The 12,045-nt window shown below is 48.2% G+C and overlaps 1 protein-coding gene across 1 annotated transcript in view; it reads left to right on the top strand.

Annotated features, from left to right (window-relative positions):
- Positions 1–1,320, top strand: part of LOC140901481 (complement receptor type 1) — a 44,824-nt gene extending 43,504 nt beyond the window's left edge. The window contains exon 28 of the mRNA XM_073320406.2: positions 612–1,320. Within this exon, the coding sequence (XP_073176507.2) occupies positions 612–767 (156 nt within the window). The 3' untranslated portion in view covers positions 768–1,320. The remainder of the gene's footprint in view (positions 1–611) is intronic.
- Positions 1,321–12,045: the final 10,725 nt, after the last annotated feature.

Here is a 12,045-nt window from a genome sequence, read left to right as displayed (position 1 = left end):
GGACCAAGTAGGGAGATGTGCCATTGATACAATAGAAGGGGAAAATGTATTGATCTGAAAGCAAACTCATGTCCTTCCTCCATCCCATCCTTTCTCATGCTTTGAAGTAGGAGATTTTCTCCTTTTGTAGCACCGATTCCGGTTTAAAAAAAAATGTGGTAGGTAAAAATCACACAGGATGAAAACTTGGCCATATTATAAATTAGAGAGGCTTCCAATGCAGTCCAGGGTGTGAGACATGGCATATCTTCTGTTGGTCTAGGCACAGTATAAAGAAAATTTAATGAGTAGTTGCCAGTGTGCTTAGCACTGTGAAAATGCAAATAGAGGCCTGGTTCCAGCTCAAGGAGTTGACAATCCAAGTGCCTGATTCTGCAAGTTGTTCAGAAAGGTCTCAAAGTTGCTTAGAACTATCAGCCCCTATAGACATCAATAAGAATTGTGGGTGTGAAGGCCTTTTCAGTATCAGGCCTGTGTCAGACAGACCGTATGATACAGATATATGTAACACACTGACTGAGGGTTCAACCCCAAAAAGGAGCAATTATACTTCAAAGGTAAATCTTTCTCTTCTGCAGCATAATCACATTCCCTCTTTCTCTGTTTCACAGAAAAAACAAAGCAATACTGAAGAATGTTCAGGGGTACGTGAGAGTAAAGAGTTTGTCCATTGTGATGTGCCTCTGACGGAACTGAGAACCCTGCTGGAACTGAAGAAACTGTATCTGGAGATTCAGAAACTGAAGCGGGAGATTAAAAAATTGTAATGAATAGCTGAAATCTGTGATCCTAATTGTGTGAAAGCAAGTAGAGGAACTAGATTGAACTGTATGATCTAAAGGTTTATTTTCATACAAGCTTCAGATCCTATGCAGCTGGAAATTTACACCAACAACCTTCAGCTTTGCCATAATTGCTGCTTACATTTATCTTTTATGCATTATAATACATACATTCACAGTGGGTGTATGGCTATTCTACTGTCTGATTTACATTAACCTTAAGGGCAGTGATGTTCATAACTCCCTGTACACCACTGAAAATCTACGGGTTAGCAAAGCAATCTTCCCTGTCCTCTTGATTTAAACTCAGCTCAACAGACGTTCTTCCCAATCTGACCAGATCTAGTTTTGATTGATACCAGTGTTATCACCTGAGGCATTTTTAGATCTAATCACACTCAAGAGTAGATGGTAGAAATTTAACTGTAGAGAAACAGCTTGCTAAGCGATTTTCCCATTGCCCGATAAATTGACCTATACCTTTTGTAATCAAGTAATTATTCCTGCATTCCAGCAATAAAAATTATTCCTGCAATAAAATGCAATTGTTATAACTTTTGATTATTTTTGTGATTTTTTTTTAATTACTTTATCCCACTGGCTAAAGACCGAAAAATCCCCACTGTGTTTAAAGGCTCCTTTTCTTAGAAGTGAAAAACTGTCTCAATCTAGTGACCAGTCTCAGCAGGGACTGCAAGGACAGAGAAAGCAAAGAAGATCTGGCTTTTCCTCTCACATCTAGAGGAGCTCATGGTTGAAGCATACTGGGAAAGTAGCATAGGAGACAGCAGCTTGCCTTTCTGCGGACAGTGCTGTAACCTGTTCTGTGGAATATCAGGAACCATCGGTCTACAGCACTGTTAGGCTGGTATCTTTACTCCTGTTTATGGAGCCAGTGAGATTGAGTCAGATCCCCAAAATAACAGAGATGAATTTGACCCAGAGGACAAGTAGAAAGGATCCCTTGGTAATGAACAGTGTTGGCCAGAAAAACAAGTGCAACATCCCCTTCCACTGAGAATCTGTGGCTGTATAAAGCCAGGAGGAGCCGATTGAAAGAAAGCAGCAGAGAAGTAACATATAGGCCCAGAAGTTCCCTCCACCTCAAAATTGTAGCTTTGAGGGCTACTGAGCTCTAAGGGGGCATGATCTCTCGCAGGGTAGAGCAAATTGTATTTCCAGGAAGGCTGAGGTGAGGACAAGGGACAGAAAGCAGCTGAACTCTGCACTAGGGGCTCCACAGAAGTTCACCTTAGAAGCTGCAGCTTGGCTGTGTTGAATCAGTGCAATTCTGGCTGTCTAGCCTACTTTTGGGGTGACACTAGCTGTCTATACTCTGGAAAAGTGCCCTGCCCCAAACCAGTGTCTGTCACCATGAAGGGACTCTGAATTCAATTTGCCTTAGTCTGTGGCATTTCTCTCTCTTACTCTTTTACCCTTGAATCATAATACAACTGAGCTTTTCGCTGTAGACAAGGACCACTAGAGGCCATTCACTAGTGATCAATTTAGATGGCATGAACCAAGTCAGCCTGGGCCTCTAATCACCATTGCTCAAGCTGAGTAATACATTATGTAACCCACATGCCTCCTGGGTGTGGTGTTCTAGCCCATCTTGTGGCACCAAGACCACTTAAAGAGAGAGATAAAATGAGTCTGCTCTACAGCCTTAGCTAACAGCCAGTTGGCCTTTAGCCCATGTGGTAGAGGCTCATGCACTAAGTTCCTGCAGTCCTAGGTTCAACCCTGCCTGCTGACAACCAGCATCTGTCAGTGTTACAATTACACTGTGAACAGCTCCATAGACTAATTTTCTAGACCGCTCAAGTTAAAAAAGTAAATGCGGTTATACAGTGGAATTCAATCTCTAGCCTATAACACAGCTGGGGTTGATTACTAGAGTTTATTCCTATTAAAAATTTTGCTACTTGCACTCTCCGCTGTGAAAGATCAGTGAGAAAAGAGAGGGCTAAAAGTTATCTCTGATGAATGTAACATACTGTGTGTGCTCCGAAATTTAAAATGTGCATGCTTATGTAAAGTGCTTTGAATATTTATTAGTATTATTAACATCACTGGCCAAATGCAGGACCCTGAATGGCAGCCACCTGGATTTTTTTAGAGAGCATCTGTTAGGATATAGATATTCAGGCCTGTCTGCAAAGGCCTGTACTCTAAGAATTTAGGTGTATTCTTATCACTTGGCTAGTGATAGAGGTATAAAAGTGTTGGGAACACTGGGGCATGGCCACTAGGTAACTCGAGGGGATGGAAGACCACAAGTGTCGATGAAGCCCCCTCGCACTAGGCCCCAGTGTCCTTGCCCCCCCCCCCTCCTGCCTGGAGGCACTCGCAGCAGCTCTGCGTGCTAGGCCCAAGTGTCCTTGGCCCCCCCGCCTGGAGGCACACACAGCAGTTATGCTGAGAATCTGCAACAGTATGTTGCAGAGTCAGACTGCCTGAAACTAAGCAAGGCCAAACAGGGGAGATATGGAAGAACAATGCTGAATAAAGCAGCTTTATGTATAGTTTAACAAATGATACAGAGAATCAGGGAACTAGCTGGGAACTGGATTGGCTGGCTATATGGATACTTGGGGCAGCTTGCTATTGGATAAGTATGCTGGAAAAAAGGATGTATAAAAGCCTGTGTAACTTCCTGCTCTGTTGTGCAGGATTTGAGATTTTATTCTCCCTGTACCTTTTTGCAGCTGCAAATAAACTTTTCTGCTTCTCCACCCCGTTGTGATTATTGGGTGTAGCACACCGGGTAACGAACCACTCAAGCTGTTGTTCAGCCTCTCGGCACTGGGTGCCGGCAACAGCTTTTGGCGTCCCTGGGTGGGCTCGAGGCTGCAATTTAGCCTTGCCCGGACCCCTCCTGGAGGTCGAGGATTGCGGCGAGAACCGAAGCCCAGCGCGCACCGGTGAGTTCATCGGGGGCCTCGGAGGAGACGCGATTTGATCGACCCCAGAGGGCACAACGGTGCAACGCACTCATATAGTGGAGAAGCTGTTGTGGACGGCGGTGAAGAACCGGTCCCTTAGACGTGGGGGAGGAGCAGCTGCAGGACGGCGGTGAAGAACCGGTCCCTTGGATAAGGTAGGATCCTTTTAAAATCCGGATTATATGCTCTGTTGGAACCTGGGGACGCCCAGAGTTACCCTGTAGGTATGGGACAGGGACAGAGCTCAGAGGTTAGGGCACGGTGTACGCCCCTAGAGTGCATTCTAGCAAACTGGAAGGTATTTGGTGCGGATCCGATGACTAAGAGCCAATTAAAACTATTCTGTACAGTTGACTGGCCTCAATATCAACTAGAGGACCAGGAGTGGTGGCCACCAGGAGGGTCAATTAATTACAACACGATCCTTCAGTTACTCCTGTTCTGTCAGAGAACAAGGAAATGGAATGAACATATGTATGCGCATTTGTTTCTGACTTTATGTACTCGACCAGATATTTTACAGCGCTGTAATCTGACTCCAACTGGTTCGGTAGCAGCTAATGTTAGTCCCCAGACTCCCACCCCCACTGTAATGGCAGAGCCGGTGTCCCCTTCGGCCCCTACACCCACACCTTGTAAGTCCCCAATGGTTGGCCTATACCCCTTAATCACTGAAACTAAAGTCGCCCGGTCTGGATCAGACAGGCGTCAGGCTACAACTATGCAGGTTTATACTCATGTGCCCTTTAATCCTGTGGATTTGGCTGCTTTCAAAGCACAGGCAGGAGAGTTTTCCACCAACCCAAGCAGGTTTATATCAGTCTTTGAGGGGTGCCTCAGTAGTCACAAGCCGGACTGGGATGATTGTAACGTCCTCCTGCGAACCCTATTGTCTGAGGTTAAAAGACAACAGGTTGTGTCCAAGGCAAGGGAGGAGGCACAGAGACGGTACGACCGGGATCGTATTAATGTCCCTGACCCGGATGCACAAGTCCCCCGAGCAGACCCCAGGTGGGATCCAAATGATCATGGGGATATGACCCGCCTTACCTCCTATAAGGAGTTGCTTTTGCATGGACTCCGTCACTCGGCTGTCCGACATAATAATTGGGCAAAGCCATATGAAGTAATGCAGGATTTAAAAGAAAGCCCAGGGGCCTTTCTACAGCGTATTCGGGACACCATTCGACAGAACACTAATGCAGACCCCGATGATCAGGCAACTGAGTCAATTATTAAGGGAATTTTTACGAGCAGAGCAGCCCCTGATATTAAGAGAAAGTTACAGAAAAAGGAGGATTTAATGGGTATGACCATGGCACAAATTTTAGAGACTGCAAACCGAGCTTATAGTCTGAGAGAGACAGAGAAGGAGAGAAAGCAAGTGAGATTGATGGTAACAGCGGTACAGGCCGGCACTAAGAGAAGTGGCCGGGGAGGAAGGGGCCGTGGACGCGACCGTCCGGGCCTGCAGGAGAGACGACTGGGTCGCAACCAGTGTGCCCTGTGTCGACAGGAGGGACACTGGAAAAATGAGTGCCCAAAGAGGAAAGAAAAGGGGGGTGCCCCTATGATGGCGATGGTGGAGCAGGAATAGGGGTGTCAGGGGAGACGGACCACCCTACCCCCGGAACCCCGAGTAAAAATGCGGGTGGGAAGCTCAGAAATAGATTTTTTAGTGGACTCTGGAGCGGCCCGAACTGCCGTAAATCAGCCTCTTCAGTTGCCAGTAGCAGATTCCCTTACTGTGGTGGGAGCCACAGGCAGGGACACCAAGTGCCCAGTGTATGCCCCAGCGGAATGTGCTTTGGGAGACAGGACTATATCCCACAAGCTGGTATACCTCCCTGAGTGTCCAACACCTCTGCTGGGACGGGATCTACTTTGTCGCCTCGGTGCCACCCTGCATTTTACTGAGGACGAAATAACCCTTACCTTACCCCCTGAGAATGCCTGGATCATGACCCTTGCAGTTGAGCCCTCAGCCATGCAAGCCCCAGAATGGAGCCCATGGGAAGACCAGGTGTACCCCCTCGTGTGGGCATCAGGGATTCCAGGAAAGGCCACCCACCAGACCCCTATTACTATTCAGCTCATACCAGGGAAAGGCCCAGTGCAAGTAAAACAGTATCCAATCAAGAGGGAAGCCAGAGAAGGTTTACAGGAAACTATAGATCGATTCCTAATGTATGGTATTCTCCGGGAATGTCAGTCAGCCTGGAACACTCCCATTCTACCCGTACAGAAGCCTGATGGCACGTATCGGCTGGTACAGGACCTAAGGGCAGTCAATGAACGGGTTAAGACTCTGCACCCTCTTGTCCCTAACCCGTACACCTTATTGGCTTCTATAGGGGGACAGTATACCCATTTTTCAGTCCTTGATCTGAAAGATGCTTTCTTTACCATCCCAGTTGCCACCCCATCACAGGAGATCTTCTCCTTTGAGTGGGAGGACCGAAAAAGGGTTAAAAAGCAACTTTGCTGGACAGTGTTGGCCCAGGGATTTAAAAACTCTCCCACCCTTTTTGGCCAGGCTCTGGCCAGGGACCTACAGGAGTGGGATAATGAGGAGGCTCTCCTTCTGCAGTATGTAGATGATTTGTTAATTGCCACTGTGGGCCAAAAACCCTGTCTTAAAGCCACCGTGAGCCTCCTGAATTTTATTGGACTCCGGGGATATCGTGTAGCACGGAGTAAGGCTCAAATTGCCCTCCCAGAGGTACGGTACCTCGGGTTTCACATACGGCAAGGGGAGCGTCAGCTTTCAAGCAAAAGAAAGGAAGCTATCTGTCAAGTTCCTACCCCAAGTAACCGTAAGCGGCTCAGGGCATTTCTGGGTATGGCAGGCTTTTGCAGGATATGGATCCCAGAGTTTGGACTGTGGGCTAAACCCCTGTACGACTGTGTAAAAGGAGCAGATCATGACCCCTTCTATTGGACCCCAGAGGCTAACAGGGCATTTAAAATCCTGAAAAGAAAATTGATGGAAGCCCCGGCTCTGGGCCTGCCAGATCTCTCTAAGCCGTTTCAGTTGTATGTACATGAACGAAGGGGGGTGGCGCTAGGAGTGCTTACACAGCTGTTAGGAGCATGGAAGCGTCCTGTGGCTTATTTTTCTAAGCAATTGGATCAGGTTGCAAAGGGTTGGCCGGCATGTTTACGGGCGGTCGCAGCTACTGCCCTATTGCTTGAGGAAGCCGAGAAGCTAACATTGGGAGGGGTTATGCAAATCTATACTCCCCATATGGTCCGAGCCTTATTGGATGCAAAGGGAGGGCTTTGGCTCACCCAGGCTCGGATTGCTCGGTACCAGGCTAAGCTGTTAGAGAACTCTGAAGTCACCCTACAGCCTTGCCCCTCCCTTAACCCAGCCACTCTCTTGCCAGAAACAGAGGAACAGAAACATGACTGTTTAGAGATCATAGATGTCCAGTACTCCAGCCGTCCGGATTTAAAGAATGTACCTCTCCCAAATGCAGATTATGAGTGGTACACTAATGGTAGCAGTACTGTAATAGATGGGCAAAGGAGGGCGGGTTATGCTGTTGTGACCCTCCATGACACTGTGGAAGCTGAAGGTTTGCCTGCTGGGACCTCTGCCCAGCTTGCCGAACTAATAGCCCTGACCCGTGCACTTGAACTGTCAAAAGGAAAGCGGGTCAACATTTTTACTGATTCAAAGTATGCTTTTGGTGTGCTGCATGCTCATGCTGGCCTATGGAAGCAAAGGGGAATGCTGACAGCCCAAGGCTCCCCAGTCAAGTACGGGCCCCAAATCCTCCGGCTCCTAGAAGCCGTACAACTCCCCTCGGAAGTGGCGGTGGTACACTGTAAAGCCCATCAAAGGGAGGATCAAGATGTGGCCAGAGGTAACGCCCGGGCAGATAGAGAGGCTAAGCATGCTGCCACCCTGCCATCCCCTCAGGCTGAGAACGCCCATATGCATGCCCTTATCCCATCAGTAGGGGAGCTTCCAACCCCTCAGTACTCTGGGGAGGAGAGACAGCTAACTGACAAACTCAGTCTCCGGGAAAAGGAGGGATGGCTCCATTCCCCAGAAGGGAAGGTCCTCTTACCAAAGGGCCTAATCCGGCCAGTGCTGCAGAAACTACATCAAACCACTCATGCTGGCAGGGAAACACTTATCTAACTAATGGGAAAATACTTTATCACTTCCGGACTCCGACCCCTGGCTGCCCAGGTACAAGCGGACTGCTTAGTCTGCCAAAAGAATAACCCCCGACCGGGACATCCTGTGCCACCAGCTGCCCTAGAACCCACTCCGGGCCCCGGACAAGTGTGGCAAATAGACTTTACTGAGTTTCCCCGGACCCAAGGGTTCAAATATCTCCTTGTTATAGTGGATCGGTTCAGCGGATGGCCAGAAGCCTTCCCATGCCGTAACTGCACTGCCAGGACAGTGGCCCTCAAGTTTGTTAAGGAGATCATTCCTCGCTTTGGACTCCCCCTGTGGATGGAATCTGACAACGGGACACATTTCACGTCAAAAATCATCCAAAGCATCTCACATGCCTTACAGATCCCCTGGAAACTCCATACGCCCTGGAGACCGCAAGCCAGTGGGGTAGTGGAGCGGACCAATCAGACCCTTAAACGGCATCTCTCAAAAGTGTGCCAAGAAGCCTCACTGCGATGGCCTGATGCTTTGCCCCTCGTCCTACTCCGTATCCGCGTTCTCCCAAAGGGTAGATTAGGGCTCAGTCCCTTTGAAATTATGTTTGGAAGGGCATGGCCTATGAATGGCACCCCGGTTCTGTCAGGGGAATGGGAGTTGGGTAATGTTTTTTTGTCACAGTATATGTGTTCCCTGTCTGCTGTTCTCTTGTCTCTTCACAGGTATACCAAGGATTCCCAGCCTCTCCCCTTGGACTCTCCCGTTCACTCCTTACAGCCCGGTGACTCTGTGCTTGTTCGCACCTGGAAAGACGAGCCTCTCCAGAAAAAGTGGAAAGAACCCTATACCATCCTGCTGATCTCCCATACAGCGGCAAAGATCGAGGGACACAAGAACTGGATCCATCACTCTCGTCTGAAGGCAGTACCTGCCCCCTCGTCAGCAGAACAGTGGACCGTCCAACCTGCTGACTCCTCATCTAGTGATGATCTCGGGCTAAAGCTACTGTTTAAAAGACACAAATAGCGGGCTGGGGTTTGTCGTCTTGGCTTGGTGGTTTATTTAGCCTGCTATTGAAATTTCTCTTTCCTGTACTGCTTGTATTACTGGTATTATGCTGTGCGGTATCATGTGTCAGGGCCCTTTTGCAAAAGTTAATAAGTCATTCTCTTCAGGGCTATCACAAAGTGCTTATGCAAAGTCATATTGTAGAGAAATAAGTAGCCCAAGTGAGAAAACTCAGAGCCAAGGCTGTTGAGTGTTCTCAAAGGGGGGAGTTGTTGGGAACACTGGGGCATGGCCACTAGGTAACTCGAGGGGATGGAAGACCACAAGTGTCGATGAAGCCCCCTCGCACTAGGCCCCGGTGTCCTTGGCCCCCCCCCCCCCCCCGCCTCCTGCCTGGAGGCACTCGCAGCAGCTCTGCGTGCTAGGCCCAAGTGTCCTTGGCCCCCCCGCCTGGAGGCACACACAGCAGTTATGCTGAGAATCTGCAACAGTATGTTGCAGAGTCAGACTGCCTGAAACTAAGCAAGGCCAAACAGGGGAGATATGGAAGAACAATGCTGAATAAAGCAGCTTTATGTATAGTTTAACAAATGATACAGAGAATCAGGGAACTAGCTGGGAACTGGATTGGCTGGCTATATGGATACTTGGAGCAGCTTGCTATTGGATAAGTATGCTGGAAAAAAGGATGTATAAAAGCCTGTGTAACTTCCTGCTCTGTTGTGCAGGATTTGAGATTTTATTCTCCCTGTACCTTTTTGCAGCTGCAAATAAACTTTTCTGCTTCTCCACCCCGTTGTGATTATTGGGTGTAGCACACCGGGTAACGAACCACTCAAGCTGTTGTTCAGCCTCTCGGCACTGGGTGCCGGCAACAAAAGAAAGAATCAAAATCACTGTCTGCTGGTGTAAGGGCCTTCTCTTACTGTGACAGTCTGAGGCCCTGTTCTTAGGCTAAGGCCTTTGGCTAAGCAGCAGAGGCAGCCATAAGCTGGGAAGCGAACGGTCACATCCTCACATTCCAAACTAGTCACATTGAAATAAGGTGCTATTGGGCTGTTAGGCACTATCAGGACAGGATTGTATTCCTATCACCTCCAGAGAAAGGGAAGTGCCTAGAAAATGTAAAAGGAAACTTAGTTTGATAGCATCCTGTCTGGCAAGAACTCACTTATCAATAGCTGGGATGTGAAATCCTCACTTCTGTATTGTTTTGTCATTATAGTTCCCTTTTTGCTGTTGTTTGTCTGTATAATCTCTGTCTGGTTCTGTGATTGTTCCTGTCTGCTGTATAATTAATTTTGCTGGGTGTAAACTAATTGAGGTGGTGGGATATAATTGGTTACATAATCATGTTACAATATGTTAGGATTGGTTAGTTAAATTTCAGGAAAATGATTGGTTAAGGTATAGCTAAGCAGAACTCAAGTTTTACTATATAATCTGTAGTCAATGAGGAAGTGACTGGGGTGTGGGTGTGGGTGGGCATGTGGGTGTGTGAGATGGGAACAGGGAATGGGGGTAAGAAAATTGGAATCATGTTTTGCTAAAGGGGGAGATGGGAACAGGGAATGGGGGTAAGAAAATTGGAATCATGTTTTGCTAAAGCGGGAAATGGGGACAGGGAATGGGAGTAAGGAAGTTGGAATCATGCTTGGCTAAGGGCAGGAATCGGAACAGGGACACAGGTGTAAGGCTCTGTGGTGTCAGAGCTGGGAAGGAGGATACTAAGGAAGGAAACTGGAATCATGCTTGCTGGAAGTTCACCCCAATAAACATCGAATTGTTTGCACCTTTGGACTTCGGGTATTGTTGCTCTCTGTTGATGCGAGAAGGACCAGGGAAGTAAGTGGGTGAAGGAATAAGCCCCCTAACAGCATCTTCCATTGAGCAATAAGTAAAAAGAGAGCTTTTCTATTCATCTGTCCTGATAATTATAGGACTCCTGTCATTGTGGTGTCTAGCCACTGGGTCATGGTTAGGAAGCAGGCTGGAGCAGAAGAGATGGAGAGGAAAGCAAAGTGGGTGATCTGTTCCTTGCTGTTGAAATGCGCACAGACAGCTCTGGAGAGTGAGGTTCTTCATTTATCCTCAGCACCAATACAGCACAGGTAGCAGCACTGCACGCCCCCCACCCCCCCGCCCCATGCTGTTCTCTGCTAATGTGTCACAAACCTGCCCTGTAGGGACACGGTCTCCCACAGTATTCTTGTCAGCAAGTTAAAGAAGTATGGGCTGGATGAATGCACTATAAGGTGGGTAGAAAGTTGGCTAGGTTGTCGGGCTCAACGGGTAGTGATCAATGGCTCCATGTCTAGTTGGCACCCGGTATCAAGTGGAGTGCCCCAAGGGTCGGTCCTGGGGCTGGTTTTGTTCAATATCCTCATTAATGATCTGGAGGATGGGGTGGATTGCACTCTCAGCAAATTTGTGGATGACACTAAACTAGGAGGAGTGGTAGATACGGTGGCAGGTAGGGATAGGATACAGAGGGACCTAGACAAATTGGAGGATTGGGCCAAAAGAAATCTGATGAGGTTCAACAAGGATAAGTGCAGGGTCCTGCACTTAGGACGGAAGAATCCAATGCACCGCTACAGACTAGGGACCGAATGGCTAGGCAGCAGTTCTGCGGAAAAGGACCTAGGGGTGACAGTGGACGAGAAGCTGGATATGAGTCAACAGTGTGCCCTTGTTGCCAAGAAGGCCAATGGCATTTTGGGATGTATAAGTAGGGGCATTGCCAGCAGATCGAGGGACGTGATCGTTCCCCTCTATTCGACATTGGCGAGGCCTCATCTGGAGTACTGTGTCCAGTTTTGGGCCCCACACTACAAGAAGGATGTGGAAAAATTGGAGAGAGTCCAGCGAAGGGCAACAAAAATGATTAGGGGAATGGAACACATGAGTTATGAGGAGAGGCTGAGGGAACTGGGATTGTTTAGTCTGCGGAAGAGAAGAATGAGGGGGGATTTGATAGCTGCTTTCAGCTACCTGAGAGGTGATTCCAAAGAGGATGGTTCTAGGCTATTCTCAGTGGTAGAAGATGACAGGACAAGGAGTAATGGTCTCAAGTTGCAGTGGGGGAGGTTGAGGTTGGATATTAGGAAAATCTTTTTCACTAGGAGGGTGGTGAAACACTGGAATGCGTTACCTAGGGAGGTGGTAG

Source organism: Lepidochelys kempii, chromosome 21, assembly GCF_965140285.1.
Source record: "Lepidochelys kempii isolate rLepKem1 chromosome 21, rLepKem1.hap1, whole genome shotgun sequence".
NCBI lineage: Eukaryota > Metazoa > Chordata > Testudines > Cheloniidae > Lepidochelys > Lepidochelys kempii.
The sequence above is the reverse complement of the archived record's forward strand: the minus strand, read 5'-3'. Positions and strand labels throughout refer to the sequence as shown.